The sequence below is a fragment of the Stegostoma tigrinum genome, chromosome 1, assembly GCF_030684315.1.
Source record: "Stegostoma tigrinum isolate sSteTig4 chromosome 1, sSteTig4.hap1, whole genome shotgun sequence".
NCBI classification, from domain to species: domain Eukaryota; kingdom Metazoa; phylum Chordata; class Chondrichthyes; order Orectolobiformes; family Stegostomatidae; genus Stegostoma; species Stegostoma tigrinum.
In genome coordinates this window covers 27231582-27253196 of record NC_081354.1, presented here as the reverse complement: position 1 = coordinate 27253196, position 21615 = coordinate 27231582, and the positions used below count along the sequence as shown (strand labels likewise).

The 21615-nt window shown below is 41.6% G+C and overlaps 1 protein-coding gene across 1 annotated transcript in view; it reads left to right on the top strand.

Annotated features, from left to right (window-relative positions):
* Positions 1 to 21615, top strand: part of LOC125452012 (alpha-1,3-mannosyl-glycoprotein 4-beta-N-acetylglucosaminyltransferase B-like) — a 234383-nt gene that overhangs the window by 88197 nt on the left and 124571 nt on the right. Inside the window, exon 3 of the mRNA XM_059641094.1 lies at positions 17110 to 17250. Coding sequence (XP_059497077.1) covers positions 17110 to 17250 — 141 coding nt within the window. The remainder of the gene's footprint in view (positions 1 to 17109; positions 17251 to 21615) is intronic.

Sequence of the window (21615 nt, the reverse complement as noted above, 5' to 3'; positions counted from 1 at the left end):
TGGAAAAGCCAATCAGGCTGATGCAGATTACAGGCAGTCAGATATTTCCACTGTTCGGCCAGGGAAACAGGAGTACAGGAAATGGGAGCTCCCAAGTGTGAGGAGGTGACGTAATGGTAATGTCACTAATAATCCAGAGTCTCCATGCTAATGTTCTGGAAACTTTTGCTTTTATTCACTGTGGGATGTGAGTCTCACTGGCTGGGTTGGCATACCCATCTGTATTCGCCCTTGAGAAGTGGTGAGGCTGCGTTCTTGATCTGCTGCAGCCCACGTGCTATAGATAGACTAACAAACTTTCGGAGGAATTCCAAAACTTTGACCCAATGACAGTAAAAGAACGGCAATATATTTCCAAGTCAGGGCAGTGAGTGCCCATGACAGGAACTTACAGGTGGCAGTCTTCCCATGTATTTTCTATCCATGTCCTTCTAGATGGAAGTGCTCTTTTGTTTGGACTGAGCAGTCTAAAGATATTTGGCAAATTTCTTCAGTGCATCTTATAGAAAGTACATACTGCTGTTAGTGAGCAATGGTGATGGAGAAAATTAATGTCATGCCAAACAAGTAGGCTGCTTTGTCCTGAATGGTGTCAAGTTTCTTGAGTGCTGTTGGAACTGTACTCATCCAGGAAAATGGGGGCATTCCATCACACTCCCGATTTGTGCCTTCTAGATAGTGTTAAGGGTCTGCGGAGTGAGAAGGTGAGCTACTGCAGTATTCCTGGCCTCTGTCCAGCTCTTGCAGCCATTGTATTTATATGACAAGCCCAACTGAGTTTCTGATTAGTGGTAATTCCCAAGATTTTGATAGTTGGGGATTCAGAGATGGTAGCACCATTGGGTATCAAGGGGCAGTGGTTATATTGTCTCTTATTGGTGATGGTCATTGACTGGTGTTTGTATGATGCAAATGTTGTGTGTGTTTGAATCCCTGATGACAGATGATGAAATTTGAATTCAATAAAAACTCGAATTAAAAGGTAATCTAATGGTGACTATGTAACCATTGTCAATTGTTGTAAAAGTCCATTTAGTTCTTAGATTTCCTTCCATAAAGGACATTAATCTTCCTTACCTGGTATGGCCAACATGAGACTCTGGTCCTCACAGGGCCAGTGACCTGGATTCACTTCCACCCTCGGGCAGCAGTCTGTGTGGATTTTTCACAGTCTCCCCACGTCTGTGTGGATTTCCTGCGGGTGCTCTGGTTTTCTTCCACTTGTGCAAAAACATGCAGGTTTGGTGGATTGGCCGCATTGAATTGCCAATGGTGCCGAGGGATTTTCAGGTTAGGTGGATTAACCATGGGGAATGCAGATTTACAGGGATAGGGTGGCGGATGGGTTTGGATGGAATGGCCTTCGGAGGGTTGGTGTGGATTTGATAGGCTGAATGTACTGCTTCCCCACTGTAGGGATTCTATGAAATGTAGCTGTATGAAATGGGCCTAGCAAGTCACAAGTTTCAGGCCATTAGGGATAGACAGAAAACGCTGGCCTTACCAGCTATCCCTATATCCCATGGAAGGAGATTTTAATAAAAGAAAATTATGCTCTCCCTTGATCCATTCCAACCTGCCACCATTTTCTCCTCTGGACACTCCCAAACCCATTTATGTGAACTTATTAGAAAGATCTGATGTTTCCTTGCCACTTGTATTCATTCAGTGCAGGCAGCAGACAGGCAACATTTCTAATAAAGGCTTTGGATAAGCTGGGAATTAACTTTTATGCATGGACAATATAAGGATGGGAACTATGAAGCAGTTGAGCACTGTAAATAAAAGTAGATAGTCACTTAGTGTGAAGTTTGTTGTTATTGTATAGATGGGACTTGATGCCAGAAGCCTTTGTAGGACAGAGGTGGTGTGTCATTTCTCATGATATCGAGCACACCCTATTTTGAATAGCTACAAGCTTTCCAAACAACTCAGTCTATAGCATGTTTGATCAGGGAGCACAAGTTTCAGTGGGACTGCAGCTTTTGAAGTGTTTCAGCTCACTTTTAAAGGACAGAGTTGAAAAGGTAACAGAAAAGCAACAGATTTGCACTGGTTCCCCCATTTGTTAAGATCTTTGGGGTTTATTACAAAGGAAATTAGTACTAGCTTCTACAATCTGAAGCCACTATTACCTCCCACATTGGCACTGCATTACATGTAGTTCAACAATATCACATAAGAAAGGCAAAGTATTCAATTTTCTTTGCAAGTGGATAAACACAGGTAGGAAGAGAATAATCTTGTTCAAGACAGGGAGAGAAAGAATAATCCCACAAGGCACACAGAGAGAGCATAACACCACTTGTCATAGAGTAAATCCAGTTAGAACACAGGGAGTGAGTAACTTTATTTAGAATAGGGAGAGAGAGCAACTTCACTCAGAACAGCAGGAAAGAGCATAACCCCGCACAGGACACTGACAGATAGAGAGGGTGATTTTGTCCCAGCATTTGTAGCAATCTTCAGAAGTTGCAGTGCATTGTTGCAAATAGACAGATGTAGCATGTGGCGTGGATTTAAAAATGAACACTGAAAGAGAAATTAATCCAAATCCAACATTTTGCTGATTTGGAGAATTGTTCTGGCAAGGGACAACTCCTATAAAAGATACAATCCTTACAGATGGAGCAGTGCTGTGGACAGAGACAGGTTGATACCTGTGGTATATAATCACCCTTTTACCCTTTTCCTATTCCGAATGACTTCCCTCCCCATGGAGTTACCAGCTGGAGTGCGTCACTGGGTACAGTTCAGACTTAAATACCAGGATCACAACCTGGGGATTGAAATTCTTTCCCACATAATTCAGAGAATATTTACATTTCCTATTGTGATGCACAAGTGACATAGCTTATATCTACTGGCATGACAATACTGTGGTGATAGTGAGCACGAAAAGGGAACATTGATGGAAGAACATACAAAAGCAAGTCCATTTTTCTTTATTCAGAATTGAAAAAAATCTATGAAACTAGCTTATGGTTTATGGCAATCATATTCAAGTTCCACTTGAAACAGTTACTATCCAAACCCTCAGAGAAGTAGCCAGCATTCATCACCGAAATGCCTCTGCAGTCACAACGAATAAGACTTCTTGGTTGTTAGTCAGCTTACTAATAATTATTTTGTGGTGAATATTTAGCGTGGCTGGCTTGCATTAGAGCTGAGAAATGACTTTCCTGTTAGTTAAGTTACAAAGGAATTCATTTTGGAAGTTCTTTGCCGTTCAAAATTAGACTTCTTTTTGCACTTGATGAGGATAAATGATCACTTTTTCATTTTTGACTTCGTTAGTTCCTTCAAGCATAATGCATGGACCACAGGCTTGATGCTCTTCTGCTATTATTCTAAACTGATTCTTTTTTCCCTCAGTTTTCAGTATTGAAGTCCACCATCCATAACCACTTTGTAAGTGGAATACATGTTATAACAGTAGAAAACCACAACAGAGAATTCCTCCTTTTTGCTGTATGTTTCACAAGATCTGCAGCACAAATCATGCAAACTTTCATCTGAAGATAAGAACTTTCATTTTACAGTTCCTTTAACAGCTCAGTTATCAAACTTTAATGCATTTAATGAAATAAAACCATCAAGACCCTGGAGACAAGTTTGGAAGACCAAATAAGGCCACTTGGCCCAGTGAGATAGTCTCGAGGAAGAATATTTACAAAAACAACTTTCAAAAAAGAGGCAAGTAATTATGAAAGACTTTACCCGAGTTAAAACAATATGATCAAACATTAAATAGCCCAGAGTTCCTACGCTTGCATGACATTCTTTACTTCATATTTGATAACAAAGCTGGAGAGAAATCACACCAATCCAACTTAGAAATAAATCACTATTCCTACATTATTACTTAGCAAATATTCTTGGAATTACTTACCCAAAAGCGCTGTGGGGCCACCTTCATCACATTGACTGTAGCAGTTCACCACCAGCTAACAAAGGGCAGTAAAGCTGGCTTTGCAAATGACACCCACATCTCACAATCTTATGAAAGTAACCAGCAGCAGTATACTCAATGATAATATGAATGATGAAAGCATGTTAATGATAATAAAGCTTACAGCAGAGTCTTAAGAACAATGGACTTACTGTTAGAAAGCTGTTAGCAATAAATTTTTAACAGTAGACTGGTGATTGAAGAGCGGGAGAATAGGAATAGGCAGTAACATATTCTGTAACATTACACAAACAATATTCTATCTAGCACCAGCACTGTTGACACTAACAGTCTATTTCCCCTGCATGCATGGCAAACCCACCTAGCCTGCACATCCCTGGATGCTAAGGGAAATTTAACATGGCCAATCTACTTAATCTGCACATCTTTGGAGTGTGGGAGGAAACCGGAGCACCGAGAGGAAACTCATGCAGGCAAGGAGAGATTGTGCAAGGTCCACACAGACGGTTGCCCAAGGCTGGAATAGAACCATGGTCCCTAGCACTGTGAGGCTACAGTGCTAACCACTGAGCCACATACCTCCCTTGCCCACAGCCTACACATGGTCTGGATTTTTGTTCCTGGATCATGAATGTAAAATCAGGACATTACCTGTCTTCATAAACACTGCAAGAGAGAAAATGGCGTCGAAATTCTGCTTTTCGTCTTGGGATGGTGAAGTTGTGCTGGGTGACCTTAGAACAAGAGTGGAAGATGTCAGCTGGGTGGAAGGCCTGCTTCCAAGCGAATGAGCTGTATCAATATTTTTAAAAACATATTTCAAAAAATCACTCACCTATTCTTGTGTCCGATCCATGGGAGCCCTTGCAACATCATATCTGGTGCCCGTTTCCATGCCCCCTCATACCTTGCAGGCCAACTGTTGTCCCTGTAATCATCCATCATGATCTTCATGTCCCGTCCTTCATGCCAATCTATGCTAACTTATGCCCTCCCACTCCATCACCTTGACCCGTTAGCCAGCCTAAAGCTAAACCTATTGTCTGCCCTCAGACTTACCATTAATTAACCCATTTTCCATAATGATTAAATATCCATTAGGAACCCATGTGGAGGTGGATTACAATATGTGTCTATTGCAAAAATCACTGTATTGAAAAAGAAACCATGTAGCCATAAGAAAGCTCCTACTTCATATACATTATTTCCACTTAATAATGCTTAAAGTTTTGGCAAAAGTCTGTGGCTCGGGTTGTGGATGAGGTTGTTGACTTGCTCGCTGAGCTGGCTTGTTCTTGTTCAGACATTTTGCCACCATGCTAGGTGACATCAACGGTGAAGCCTCCGATGAAGCAATGTTTTTCTACTCCGCTTGGAATTTATACTGACTGGTCCGTTATGGTGTGTACAGTCATTTTGGTTTTGATCTGTACGGGTTTATCTATGGCATCCAATTTTATATGTTTGTTGATTGAAGTATGGGTGGAGAACCATACCTCTAGGAATTCCCGTGTGTGTCTATGTTTGACTTGGGCTACTATGGTTACTTTGTCCCAGTTAAATTGATGGACTTCATTGTCTGAATGTTTAACTGGGACAAAGTAACCATAGTTACTTCTACAGACTAACTGTCTCCCCATAAGATCCCAGATACCATTAATATCTGCCATCTGCTGGAGCATAACGTCTTTTCCAGACTGGCAGGATCCAATACCTAGGTAGTGACCTTGATAATGGCCAACATCTGCGCCCCCCCCCCCGTTTATATATTATTATCTTCCCTGGTGACAAAGCATCTGTAGAATCTTTTGATCAAGAATCAACCTGCACTTAACTTCCAGGCCGAGCCTCACAAACAAACAACAGCTTGTTTTGTCTGTTTTTTTTGTATAAACACAAAAGTCAGCTTCAGCTCACAGCTCTGTTCACAGCTCCAAACCAAAACTGATTAAAGAATAAAACAAAAATAATGAAGTCAGTGAAAGTTCTAACAGGGAAAAGAACATTGGCCACAGGCCCATATACTGCACGGGATTTAGGTAAGCATGCTGATTACTGCCTGGCCACCCTATAGCATTAATGTTTTGTGTTTGTTGCATCTCCCCAGCACAGCCACTGGTGTACAACTTCTCAAAAAATTATCTTTTGCACACAGCAGGAAGTAAATATTGGAGATGTTGAACAAGACTCAATGCAATGTGTACACATTGTTCCCCCTGCTTCCAGATGGTGCAGTAGGCATTCAGTGTAGACTTTCATCCAAGGAGCCTCTTATGAATGGAAGGTATGAAGATGCTTTCAGCACCTACACAGAGAGACTTGCAACCACATCAAAGTTAAATGCAGAAGTATTTAATAATAAACTGAGAGTGAACATTATTATGACACATGTCACCAAGGTGCCCACAATACATTTTATTTTTTCTTCCCCTCTCACACTGTCTTTACGTACTCCCCAATCCTGAAAGTGGGTTGGAGGGAACCTGTTGTTCCTGGGGTATGGTGGTGACCCTAGGGGAATCCTGTGTATAGAAGGAACAGATATGTCAAGGGCAGTTTGACCCTTCTTGGCTTCAAATTTCAAAGGTCAGAGGGGTCAATAAGGCTGGAGGTGGGAGACTTGTTCCTCCTCTCCTGAGAGGAGTCTGAGGAGACTGTGTATGGTCTCACCTGTGGCTGGGTGCGTTCTGGCACTACCCTTTTTGCTTGTGAAGAAGAAACTTCTGCACCAGCGTCAAAGTTGTCCATTCACCTCTAACCATGCTTTCAGTCTTGAGGACCAATGGCTGGGGTGATAGAGTGCAAGTTTGTGTGTCTCTCCAGCAGACCCTGAGGATGCTGGGCCTGGATCTCCATGGCAACCACCAACCTGTCCCTGGAGGCAGCCAGATGCTTACATATATCACTGCTCTGCTGCAGCTTTTTGGCAATGGGAGCCAGTCATCCCACATTTCTGCCTGCTGTTCCTGGTCTTTCTTGTGCCTTTGGACAAAGTCACTGAAAGCCACCTCCAGGAATTGCCTGGCATGTCTCTGTTTGGCTTGTGCTATTGTGAATGTGTTGTCCCTGTCAAACATATGTCCTTCTTTGTCCGTGTGTATTGAGACCAGTGAGAATTGGTTGTGTGTCTTGGTGGTTAGTTGGTGCTCGTGTATCCTCATTATCAGTTTTCTTCCCGTTTGGCCTATGTAATGTTTTTCACAGTCTTTGCATGGTATTTTGTGTATTATGTTAATTTTATTAGTTGTGAGTATGGAATCCTTTACATTCATCAGTAGCTGTCTCATGGCTGTTGTTGGTTTACGGGCTACCCTAATACTGAGGGATCTGAGTGGTCTTGTGGTCATCTCTGGTATACCTCTGATGTACGGGAGGGTGACTAGTGTATCTGGCCATGTTGTGTCATCTTATTGTGGTCTGTCGAGGAGGTAACGGCGTATTGTGCTTTTTGGGTATCCATTCCTTTTAAAAGCTCTGCATAAGTGCCCCTGTTCTACTTTATGCAATTCCAGGTTGTTGCAGAGTATTGTGGCTCATTTGAATAATTTCCTGATGCAGCTCCATTTATGGGTGTTGGGGTAGTTGCTGGTGTAATTAAGTATCTGATCCGTATGTGTGGTCTTTCTATATATGCTAGTCTGGAGTTCCCTGTTGTTCTCACATTCTACCATTATGTCTAGGAAGGGTGGTCGGTTATTGTTCTCTTCTTTTTTTGTGAATTTTATCCTGGTGAGGATGTTGTTTATGTGTCAATGGGTTTTTTCTAGTCTTTAATGTGTGATAATCACAAAGGTGTCATCTACATAGTGCACCCAGAGTTTGGGTTGTATAGCAGGGAGTGCTGTCTGTTCTAACCTTTGCATTATTGTTTATGCAATCTGTCCTGATATTGGGGATCCCATTGGTGTCCTGTTGATTTGTTTGAATATACAGTTATTGAAGGTGAAGCAAGTTGTGAGGGTTCTAACAAAGCCATAAGCTGTTGAACTATATGATTAGATTTAGATTAGATTCCCTACAGTGTAGGAACAGGCCCTTCGGCCCAACAAGTCCACAACGCCCCTTGAAGCACCCCACCCAGACCCACCCCCCCATAACCCAAACACCCCTGAATACTACGGGCAATTTAGCACGGCCGATTCACCTAGCCCGCACATCTTTGGATTGTGGGAGGAAACCGGAGCACCCGGAGGAAACCCATGCAGACACGGGGAGAATGTACAAACTCCACACAGACAGTCACCCAAGGCTGGAATCGAGCCTGGGTCCCTGGCGCTGTGAGGCTGCAGTGCTAACCACTGAGCCACCGTGCCGCTAAACTAACAGAATGCAAGTTTGAACAGATCATGAAAAAAACTTGATGACCTGGTCACATCCTAAGTTCTTTATCTGGTTCTGGTTGCCAAGACGGTTAATGGTGATATTTTAGAATCTTTAACTAGTTAATTTTAGCAGGAATGAATGCCATTTTTATCTGTAATTATTCTGGTATTATGAGAGAGCTAATTACTCTGGTTTTGGTGACTGATGAAATAATACAGTAATTGCATCAATTTGCTGTTCCAAACTAATGTTGTGCATACCTTATGATCTAATTTGCCTAAAGAAGGAAGGGAGGAGATTTTTAGTTGCTGTATTAACTCAGTAGTTAAGACATGACTGTCATCCCTCATCTTTGCTTATATTATTGGTGAATACAAAGACTCTATCAGGAACAACTTTTGGATCATAGACACCTCTTTCAAAGGTAGCAGCACCATCTCCTTCACATTGTAGCTTGTTTCTGAAGACAAATTGACTGTCAGTGGCAATTGGAACATTGGAGCACAACAAGGTTATTCAGTCCATCAAGCCTGCTCCAGCCTTCAGTATGATCACGGCTGATAATCCAGTTGAATGCCTTTCCTGCATATCATCCTCCTATCTTTTTACATCACTGGCACTGGAATTCTGTGAATCCCTGCTTTAAATATACTCAATGATTGAGTTTCCATAGCACTACAAAGGAGAGAATTCCAAGATTTATAGTCCTCAAGAGCAAAACAACGTCTCCTCATCTTTGTTTAAAACATCTCTTTTATTTTGAAATTGAATTCCTTGGTTCTAGACTCCCCAACCAGGAGAAATATATTTTCTGCGTCTACCCAGTCCAAGTATACATTAGGTTTCAATGAGATAGCCTGAAATTCTTTGAAATCCTGGAGAACTCTGCACAGTATCCCCAACATCTTTCGAAGAAACAATCCTGCTATCCAGAGCACAACTCTGATAAAACTTCATTGCAATCCCTTTGTAGTAATAATAACCTTCCAAAGGTAATGGAACCAAAACTACTCAGTATTCCATGTGCAGTCTAACCAAGGTCCTAAATGGTTCAAGTAAGACTTCAGGAACTCCTTGCCACTGCTCCTAATGATATGAGTCAGCTCAGGTCTAAACGTCTGTAGGTGAACATCAACAGACTTTCTTTAAACGCGATAAATGATAGTAAAGAGAGGACATATTCTGAAATCTGACAGACTCAGACTCCATTTGCATCTCTCTGATAAAACACCTTTTGCAAATGCTCCACCTCGAGTAAATGTACAATCAACCTTTTACTTCAGATTCATATCCTCTGATGAAAATCTTTCTCCGCAGCCCCATTGTAATCCTTTTCTCAATTAATTTAAATCAATGTCCTCTGGTTATTGAAAGGTGCAGATGCTTATGGTGTAGGTGAGATTGAGGCTTTTCTGTCTACTTTTTCCTTTCTTTCTAAGCCCCTCACAACTTTATAGATCTCAATTAAATCTCCCCTCAGCCTCCATGTTTCAAAGAGAACAACCCCTGCCCTTTCAATATTCCCTCATAGCTAAAGTTTTTCACTCCTGACAAAGGCTCGTAAAACCCCTTTATAGTGGGTTATAATGGTCAAACCCCTTTTTCCAGTGCTGTCACATCCTTACTGTGTTGCACACAGAAGTCTAAATGCAATTGACTCGGTGTCTCATACTGCTCCACAATAACCTCACTATTCTTATATTCTATAACTTGGCCTATACGTTTGTACTTTTGTATCTAAGTCGGCACTGTAACTGGCAACGTATAGACTTTTCTCAGCACTCATTGGGTATATGTGACAATAAAAGCTATCCTAATTCTAATACAGATAAGTATCAAGTATGCCTTCTGAACAACTTAATTACTTATTCTGTTGCCTTCAGGGATCTGTGGATATGCTCACCAAAGTCACCTGTTTCTTGACTTCTTACACAACTACTTTTCCTAATTCTGTCTTTTTTTAACTTCAGCACTAACATTTTTATATTCCTTTCGGCTTTCCAGAGTTTTAAGTGTCATTGACTTTGTCTTATCCAACTCTGTATGTTCTGGCATTCCTAGTGGCCTAGATTTGAGAGTTACACTTTTTTCTAAGTGGAAAGGTATTTGATCTGAACCCTCCCTATATCGTCTCTGAATACCTCCTACTGTTCTAGCACTGTTTTATCTGCAAGTAGCTGTTTTGACTTTCCTCAAATCAAATCATAACCCAGCTACAGGTCAGCTAAAATGAAAGCTCTGAAAGCATTTCATTAATTCTGCACCCTTTTATAATTTTAATTTGGTTGTATCCCACTTAATATTAGGGTTGTTAAATTCTGTTTTAAATACAATTATTCATACTTAGTAACTCTTCTATCTCCCTCTGTTACTGTTTGACGGTCTATATTACACTCCAAGAAGTATTAAACTATTATATTTGATCCCATTTAATGGCATTTAATTCATTGCTATCCCTTCAATATTATTTCACTAAATTTTGTAATCTTAAATTGAGACTTTCCAAACTCGTTATCAAGCCTAATAATAACCTTGATCACATTATGGTTTCTATTCCCTAGTGGTTCACCTTCTGTTAGAATGCTCTGGTCTGTTAGTCATACTCAATCTGGTGCACATTGTTCCTTTAATAATCTTAAAACATGTTTCAAGACTCCTACCCTCAATGAATGATTAAATTTCACAGCATTTTATTACTTGATTGTTCTCCCAATGTGTAAATAGTATACTTTCCTAATATAACCCGAATTTTAAAACATGTTTATTCACAGGATCTGAGCATTGGTAGCTAAGCTGGCATGTGCTGTTCATCCATAATTAATCTTGAAAAGGTGATGACAAACTAACTTCATGAACTGCTAAAATCCATGGTATGAGTTGGTCGTTAAGGGTTGCAGAGGATCCAGCTATTGCAAGGTTAATTCTAATAATGTTTCCACTGGGTGAATTAAGGTCCTTACATTTTCCAGTTTTGCCGACACAGGGAGGCGTGTGCCAAGACGTTACTGGAATGGTAAAAGACGTATTTTTGTTTAGTTAACCATTTCTCCAAGTGATTGTACAAAATTAACTAGCTCATGTCTATTTTTCTGCAGTAGGATAAACATTTGAAAGGTGTTGTCTTTTATCAATAATCATTTTGCTGCTGGAATCCAATTAGTAACATTGTCCAGCATTTAATGTAGCCTGTACTGATAAGAAGTGTGACAGACAGGGTAATTTAGTTAGGCGGGGGCCAAAAAGATGGTTTCCTGGTATAGGGTTGAGTTGCAGAGATTAAGTTATTGGCAGATCAGGTTTCTCACTATACTGTGGCACGTTTATCCTCATTACACATTTGTATGCTATGAAGACTAATTATATTAACATTCATTGTAATTTTGTCCTACATTCAAGATTACATCAGCGGCACACGTGACACATGATACCCATTTCACATTCATTTAAAGATGTTATGCAACAGTCAGCTTTGTGCAATTATGTCTGAGATCAGAAGTTTTCTTTGTTAAACTGAACAAGGGGAGGTGAGCAGGAGAATGGCAGCTTTCATGGAATCAAAGCTGAGTAGGCCATGGGGTACAGAGTGGGATCCGGGACTTGGAGGAGTGGAAGAGGATTACAAGGGAGGGCAGAAGATGGGGTCAGGAGCAGGAGCACAGATGTGACAGAGGAAGAGTTGTCATAACTCAACAATAGAGGCTGCAACGTGGCAGCACCAGTGGGAGAAGCTGATCAGGATGTGGTCGTTCAGGGAAGTCATTGTAGAAGCCAGGTACAACATCCTCAGGGCAGGAATATACAAGTACAGGTGTCGGAGATGCAATGCCAGAGACTACTGAGGCTGAGGCAGTCTCCATAAGGTGACATCGAAATCTGTGGCATTGTGCAGTAAACTTGCTGTTATTTCACCTCACTGGGATCGCATGCTTAAAACTAAGCCCTGCTATTCCTGGAGTCATCACAAAAGTTAAAGATTTTAACAAAGTATGCAGAATTCTCCAATTTACCTGTATTGTAGACCTGGGTGAACAGGAAATATGGACCGGGTTGCTGTATTTAGCAAGAATAACTATTTATTACAAATAACTAGCCCTTACACACACACACAAATGGATACAAACAAGAAACAACACACTGTGGAGCTAGAGGAACACAGCAGGCCAGGCAACCACAGAGGAGCAGGAAAGTTGACGTTTCGGGCGAGGACCCTTCTTCAGATTAGTGATGCTGCCTGGCCTGCTGTATTCATCCAGCTCCACATCTATAAGTATACAGGTTTTACGTCAGGGAGAAAGCCCCCCACCTTTGATAATTGGCCACCAGCCCACCGGACAACCCACTGCCAGCCAAACCTTCACATAACATCCAGCACCAACCCCACCTTGTCTCAGCCTGTCTGCAAACCATCCACCAATTCTCGAACCAGTCCCTGTGCAAATAGCATGCAGGATGGGTTTGTCTGTGTGCCTGTGTTTGTTTCCCAGAGAAATTTGGAGACTCATGCACTTTGCATAACCCTCACCTCCCAGACTTCTGTCAAGTCCCAGCCAAAGTTGACAGCAGGATCCATCAATAAGTACTTGCTCTGAGTGCACGATTGCTCATGCGTCCAGTGCACGCCAATAACACATTGAACCTTAAACAGAATTGAGAGGAAATTAGCTCTTAACCATAAGACCATAAGTTATAGGAGCAGAATTAGGCCATTCAGCCCATTGAGTCTGTTCTACCAGTGAATCGTTGCTAAAATGTTTACCAACCACCAATCCCATTTTCCTGCCTTCTCCCTGTAAGCTTTAAGCCACTTACTACAAGAACCTATCCACCTCTGTCTTAAATACACTTAATGACTTGGCCTCCACAGCCTTCTGCAGCCACGAATTCCACAGATTAACCATACTCTGGCTGAAGAAATTCCTCCTCATGTCAGTTCTAAAGAGGCATCCTTTCACTCAGAGGCTGTACCTTTGAGTCCTCGTCTCTCCTAATAGTGGAAATACCTTCTCATCATCTACTCTATCTGGGCCTCTCAGTATTCTGTAAGTTTCAATGAGATCCCCCCGCCCCATCCTTCTAAACTCTGAGTAAAAACTCAGAGCCCTCAATCACTCTACAAGAGCAGAAGTGCTGCCTACTTCAGGTTCCACTCTTGAGAAGGCACAGCACAGATAAAATGCCACCAATTAACATCTCTAAAGTACAGGCTGTAACCAAGACTTCAAAAATCTGATTTCTAAAAAGAGTATTTTTTAAAAATTATTTTGATTCAACAATTCAAAAAATGTTAACTTGAACCAAAAAATAATTAAGACTGAAGCTGTATAATACCGTGTCTTATCTGCTCCCTATTATGTATGTAATTAGGTTTGGACTTTTCAAAAAGCTACCAGCAAGCTAATATATTCCAAATCTTCCTGCATCGGAATCATTATTTGAGCCTGGACGGTCTAAATAATGTCAGTAATCTGTTTTAAATTCAATCTTTGATACTCCAAAACAAGAGGCTATTAGAGTGATAAAAGGAGGTATTACAAGAAGCAAAGAAGTTAAATTACAAAGAATATTCTCATGAATTAGTAAAATAGGTAGATACAACATGTTAACATTTGCAGAAGTTACTAAGAAATTGATCTCGAATGTATTTTGATAGCACTGAAGACATCCAGTTTGTTCTATGCTTTCCATTTGACTCATACATTAAATCATTCCCCTGAAATTGACCCTGCTGTTGTGCCTATATGTTACAAGATTTCACTGTTTACCTATGAGAAATTCCTTCATATCAACATGCCAAAATATTCAGAATCAGTCAGCAAATAGTAACCATGTTGTTATCGAATAAATCTCAGATAGCTACAATAGATGGATGTCTCAAGTGTAAAATGACAGGTATATAAACTTCTGACAGTAAAAATTTGTATCTATAAGGCCTATTCTGTCAAAAAGCCTGTGGAAATAATGTTTTTCTCTACGCGAGTATGTTTCGTTGCCACAATGACATCTCCCATTGTGGCTCTAGTTTGCCTTTGAGATTTCTCGACTGAGTTAACTTTTCACAGTTATTCTTGGGGAAAGGCAAGGGTTCACCTGTGGAAGGCATGGCCCTAGACCGCTCATCATTACCAGCTGCAGTGATGCTTCATTTCTCCAAAAGTGGAAACATATTTGCGATGCTCGGTGTTGAATTTGAGTTGTCAAACTGCCACGATGCAGCTGGAGGTGATTAATGAAAACAGGTGCCTTGCAAAATCTTGGTTAAAACTGTTCCAACACAGGAAGGAAACAGAGTTATGTCTTAGATTTTTGCTGCCACAAACAGTGTGTTTTTTAAGATAAATGATACTTTCTGATTTGCACCTGAAACTGTAAACATGTTAGCAGCTACGTGCTTTTTTTATGTTAAAGAAGGTTGAATGAAGGAAAGAATGAGAAGTCTTCCAGAATCAGCCAGTTCTTTGGGGTCTTTTAGGCTCAGTACCATTGTTGACATTGCTGGTCCCTGACATCTGGGTCTCGTTCAGTTGTACATAACCTGAAGGTAAACTTGCTGATTTAACTCTGCCTGGAAACCTGGAAGAGCCACAAAAACTAAAGGCAGCACAAGCAACTGGGTTCCTCTTCCATTCTGCAAAATAAGAACCAGCTTTCAACCTTTGCCAGGCGAGATTGGTTTCCTTGTCACTGATGAGTAATGAGCTTAACAAAACAAATGCTTCCATACGAACAGCCCTGGCTAAAGAACTCAATTGCTTTTCAATTGTACACACAACCAAGTTCACTGGTAATGAAATACTAGAAACTTTCGGGAAATTACTGACCTAGAAATGGATGGCAATATGTCTGATTTTCAGGCACAAAGCAGGCACCTTTGCAAATAATATGGTGGGTGACAGTATATATTATGAGCTGAAGTGGACTGCCAACCAGATTGGATCAGTTTTTTTTGTATAGACATCAGTAGTACACCATAGAGCTATTTAAAGGGTTGGTTAAAAAAATACAATAAAAGCTTCATTTTTGCCTCCCCACCATTCCAAGATGCCACAGACTACCTTTGTATTAAATCACATTAATTTGGCTTCTCACCTCAGCTGGCAATCGTCTGACAAGGGAGGGACTCTGCTTCATCAATGCACAGCTATAGGCTGTGCACCATGCACTCAAGTTTTCTGTCAACAGTCACAATTCATTTCCACTAGTCCTCTTTTCTTATCAGGATGTTGATTTGCAAGCCTGGCTCCTGTCAGGGACTTGAGCATCAGTATTCCAACATGCCTAATGTGAGAGAAATGCCGCCACAAGGACTGTCATTGGCCATTTGCCATGTTCATATGAATATATACATCAGGAGCAGAGATAGGCCACTCAAACCTGCTCCATCATTCGGTAACGTCATAGTTGGTCAGATTATCCCACATTCACATTTGGCCACAATAACCTTTCACCCATTGCTTATCAAGGCTCTATTTACCCCTGCCTTAAGAGTATAGTCAAAATTCTGCTGCCATTGCCTTTTGAGGAATAAACTTTCAAATGCTCACATGCATCTGTGAGAAAAAAAATCTCCCAATTTCTGTCTTAAATGAGTGATCCTTTACTTTAAAACAGTGACTTCTAGTTCTGGAGCTTCTAGAACTTCTAGTTCTGGTTTCTCTCACACTTTGAAGCACATTTTCCACATCCATCCTGTCAAGATCCAGTCAGGATCTTCTATGCTTCACTTTGTACCACTTACTGAATGGGTTTCAGAACCTGCACACTGGTTATAGATTTACAAAAAATAATAATTTAACAATATCAATTCTATAGTGCTTGTTAACAATTCAGCAAGAGGCTTTCAGTTACTTTGCATTTTGTACATTTACATTCTTCTGAGTTTCTCAGAGATTTCTGTGGAGGTAACTACAATTGCAGCTGCAAGTAATGAATTATTTGTTTAGCCTTTAATAGCAAAGGTTAAAGTGCAGTAGCAACAATCTGTCAAAGAAAGCTCATGCCCTTATGCCACATCTTTCATATCTCCAGGATATCTCAAATCACTCCACAGCCAATAGATTGATTTTTCAATTATAGTAATTCCTCATTTCATACAGCAAGGTTGCTGAGAAAAACAGGAGATGAATGACTAATTATTAATAGTTGTAGGAGAAATGTTGGGCAAGGCATCAAGAAGGTTTCTTGTGCTTGTCAAATAATGCAATGGAATTTCTTTTCATCCAGTTAAATCAGTGAATGAGCCTCCTGATGCATTCATGCAAACATAGCACCTCTACCACTTAAATATTCCTTCCATTGTCAACGAGGAGCATGCAATGGCATACACCTTTTTACTAATTTGACATAGAGGCTCTTTAATGGCCATGAGGATGAGTAAACTGGTATGAGTTGGAAGAATAAAGGGCCATAAGAGGTGGCTAGAGGACTCAAGGATGTATGGGGGTGGCACAGTGGTTGGCGCTGCTGACTCACAGCGCCAGGGAACCAGGTTCGATTCCATTCTCGGGAGACTGCCTATGTGGAGTTTGCACATTCTCACCATGTCTGTGTGGGTTTCCTATTGGTGCTCAGGTTTCCTCCCACAGTCCAATGATGTGCAGGTTAGGTGGGTTGCCCATGCTAAATTTCCCGTAGTGTTCAGGGGGTGTAGATTTTTTGGGTTATAGGGGCATGCTCTGAGGTTCGGTGTGGACTTGTTGGGCCGAAGGGCCTGTTTCCACACTGTAGGGATTCTATGATTCTGTGCAGAATTGAAGTCTCAGCCAATATAATATACAAACAAACAGAGACAGGGCTTGAATCAAGTTGGCATATCAAGCTGACATAGCTACTGTAATCTGTTAATATTCCCCTTATATTAGTTTCCTTTTTTTCAGATGCAATGAAGATGAAGGCATTGAACGTTACCAGAAAACATAATGTTCAACAACCAAATATATTCCATTATCTTCCTCATCTGATGTCGAATGAAAACAGCCTTCAACCAAAAGTAATGATAGGACAGGGCAGGACTGGAGGTAAGCAACAACCAAGAACATTTAAAACTGCTCCCTAAAATCGTCTGAATTTAAACACAGAACTTCCTTTAATGTGTCATATGAATGATTACCGTAAATGGTTGTGTTTAAAGGTTCCACTATATACTTATCAAATCTTCCTGTAATATTTAACAACTGTGCAACATTTGAAAGTCACCCCTCTTTTCTCAAGAAATTTTAAACATAAACCGTCCTTTCATCTTCACCCCAAACACTAAAGTTTTTAATTGCTCCTTCCACCTGGAGCAGGATATTTTTTGAATGACAGGAAGCACAATTTCAATAAAGAAAACAAACAAAACCGAACACTTGCACACAGACCCTGCGTTTCAGGTCATCCCAGAGCAATTCACATCCAATTAAGGCAGTGTAACCACTGTTGTAGGAAACACAGCCGTCAAATAAATTCTCAATATTTGGTTGGATGATAAAGATTGGCTAGAACTTGGCTCAAGAGGTGGAATGGGAGTGGTGGGGGACATCTTTGCTTTTCTTCAAAATAGTGAGTTTGCATCTTGTACTTACCTAACAAGACAAAGCGAATTAACCTCTCAGACAAAGAATGGTACCTTGGCTGTGTAGCATCCTGCTATTGTACTGTACCTAAAGTGCCAGCCTAGATTTTATTTTCATTTCCTTAAAGTAGGTCTTGAATCCATAACCTTTGCACCCAAGGGCAGGAGTGCTTTCACTGAGTCACATTATACTGAGATTGTCTTTCTTCAGGCAAAAGTAAACACACAAATATAGCCAATTTAGGAAAAAAAAGACCCTCTGGGAAATTTTTTTTCCCTGAACATCAATAACCTTGATGTAGGAGTGAATCCTTTTTTAATCATCTGTGTCTGTTTAATTGAGTTTACTGGAGGTTTTTCACCATAAGACCCAACAATAGCTCTCACCATATCTTCCCAAACTTGCCTTATTAATACCTATCTCATCCCTATGGTGCTTCTCACCTGATTTTAGTTCCGCTCAACCACTCAGAACATGTCCTTACTGGGTAGTTTCTGAAAGCCAGCATGCTTGGCACCTGCACCATATCTCAACAGCGTGTTGTGCACCTGGGTGAGCACTGACATTCTGGAATTGCCCTGCTCAGAGACAGATGGTCATTCTGGAGCTGTTGGAGGAGGGGAAATGGCACTGTGATTGGCCCACAGGATCTGGTGGATGAACTGGTGCAGAAGAATGGAGTCTTCTTCCTGGAGGACTGATGAGTAGAGGAGGCCACATTATCTTCCCCTTGCAGCCTGGTTATAGTCACTGCGTGGGTCAGTGCAGTCTCCGTGGTTTGGAGGAATGTGCAGCAGTGTGTCAGGAAGGTCAGTGACCTTTTCCACTCTGTCGGAGTAAGTGCCACTATCCTGTCAGTGCCACCTCACCTACTCTATCTCAGCTACTGCTCCTACCTCCTGCCAAGGCTCATGCTTGACCACTCTCCCTGTGGCTTGCAACATATTCCCTCACTCACGTCTGTCCTCCCTCAATTTCCTTCACCCCTGACCTTCCTTGGCCTCTCCACTGCCTACTCACTTTTCCAGGGCACCTCACCAACCTTTTGCACACTTTCACCAACGCTAACAGTTGTGCCACTTTCATCTCAATCAAACGTTTCATTTCTCTCATTCCTGGAGAAAACAGCGTACAACAGGGTGAAAGAGCCAGGATGGTTGGAAGGCTGCCTAACATCAGGCTGCTGACACACACCGAGGAGAGAGTCCAGTCCTTTGCAGGGGAGAAGACTGTGACCATTCCTGCAGAGGTACCAAGACATCTATATTCTACAATCAATTATCTTTCTTCTTTCCAATGCAACTCTCACAGTAACCCTATTAGTGTCAATTATTGCACACCAATGATTGCGACATCATCTTTCCTATCTCTGGAAGATGCCATTGGGATGTCTACAACCTTGTTGGAGAAATCCTCCAGAGGTCACTTCCTCCATTGCTGAGGAAGGAAGTACCAAGACCTCAAGTGAAGCATCAGCAAGGCTGCCTCCAATCTACGCCTCCTCCCACACCTTTGAGGGAATTTCAGGTTTAGAAAGTATAGGAGGAGAAGCTGGTGAGCAGCTCGCTGCAGCAGCTCCAAGGAAGAAAGACAGCCAGAGACCAGGCAGGCCCAGGAGGAAGGGAGACTCTGGTGTCAGTAATCAGGGACTTCATCCAAATGCACAGAGAGGAACAGTAGGCAGGAATGTGGGGGAGAATGATTGCCCAGAGGCTACAGGAGTGTAGCTACGTGAAGGAACACAGCTACCTCATGCATTCAACTGTCTTGCTGCCAACAGGGACAGGTTGGTAGTTGCCACAGAGACAGACCCAGCATCCTTACAGCCCACTGGAAAGGTGCACAAACCTGCAATCCATCGCTCCCACCATTGGCCGTTAGGACTGAAGGCATGGCATGATGACGAGGGGCAGGAAGTCTGACTCTGACTCCAACTACTCCTTCTGCAGGAAGAGACAGGGCAAAGCCAGAAGGCATCCAGCTGGAGGAGGAACCACACACATGTCCCTCAGAAATCTCCTCCAAGGACACTCCAGAGGTGGCCAAGACTTCCACATTCATTTGTCCCACTGCTCCCTCAGCTTTGGAAGTTCAGACTGATGAGTGTCTGCTCAGTATGACCTGGGATGTCCAGACAACCATCCCACCCAATCCCAGGGTGGTTGGACCATCAGTTTCCATTATTGATCTGGCTCCCTCTACCCAGCTGTGAAATCAGGGACAATGCTAAAACATAGTGGCAGAAAAAGAAATTAAAAAACCTTTTGAGGGTAGTTTGGTGAGACAGTGCACTATATACAAAGCATCACATTTGCCTAAGTTTTGTTGTTTTGGCAACATATCTGTTTGAACATCTGTGCAGCCTGAGAATAATCGTGCCAGCATGCTGCTTAACCCTGTGTCCACACAGAATGTAGATCGATGTCTATGTCGACAGTTTGTTGTACCAATGTGGATAGAAGATGACCAAGGTATATATAGGGTAATTGGTTCTGCTGGCACCATTCCTTGGCCTCTGTGTGCAAAAATATTGGTTGAATGAAATAACCAGCAATGCCTAGGCCAGGGAGCCAGTACTTTTGGATCATGAGCGATTAGGGGGCCGATGGTATAGGTATTGGTTCTGTGTGTAATGTTCTCGCCCTCTAAAGTACCTTGCATCAGTGAGTTTGGCAGCCTCCTTATCCCACCCATTGTGGATGTGGTCACAACTCTTTTCCTTCATATCACATAATTTCAGTTTCCAATTGCAATAGAAGACAGTGAACTTTCTTCGGGGAGTGATTTCCAGTCTCTGCCTTTATGTACGCATGAGATCCTACGTCGCCCGGATCCCCTTCCTAAAAGACTTTACAGGGAAACCCCTAGGAAATTGATGCTAGCACAGACAATAACAAGTTAGTAGGTGAAGTCAGAGTAAGGAAGAAAGCAATGAAGTTAAATCAGGGCTGCATTGCATTCAATTTTGGTCTGCTTACTTGAGAATGGATGTAATCGTATTGGAGGTAGCTCAGACGAGGTTTGTTGATTTCAGAGACGAGGGGTTTGTCTTCTGAAAAGCAGTTTAGGCCTACACTCTGTGGAGTTTAAAAGAATGAGAGGAGATCTAACTGTGGTATATAAGATGCTAAAGGGAATTGACAAAGTGGACATAGAATGAGTATTTCCTCTTGTGGGGCAATCTAGAATGAGATCATAGTTTTAGGATAAGTGGTAGCAGATTTAAGACAGACATGTGGAGAAATTACTTGTCACAAAGTGTCATGAATTTGTGGAATTCACTATATCAGAGTGTTGTGGATGGTAGGACATTGAATAAATTTAAACATGAGATAGAAATATTTTTAATTAGTAATGGTTGAAGTTTAGTAAAGGAGGAATAATATCGATAAGGGGTCAAAAAGGGAGCTATACCTTGGGACATGGCATATGGCAGAGGTGTTAAGTGAATATTTTGCATCTGTTTTTACCTGACTGAGAGATGCTATCCCGGCCATAGTGATTGAGGAGGGACCTCGATCACCAGAAGAGTGCAGAATTGACAAGGTGGAAGCGTTGGATAGACTAAATTTTACAATGCACCAAGTCCAGATGAAATGTATCTAAGAATTTTGAAGGATTCGGGAGTGAAAATTACAGGGCCTTGGGCCATAATCTTTCAGTCTTCCCTAGACTCGGCAGAGGTGACAGAAAATTGTAAATTTGCAATAATACAGCCTTATTCAAGAATGTTTGCAAGGATAAATCCAGCAATTACAGAGCAGTCAGTTTAACTTCAGTGTTGTGGAAGCTTCTTGAGGCAGTTATTTGGGATGGAATTACTAGTTA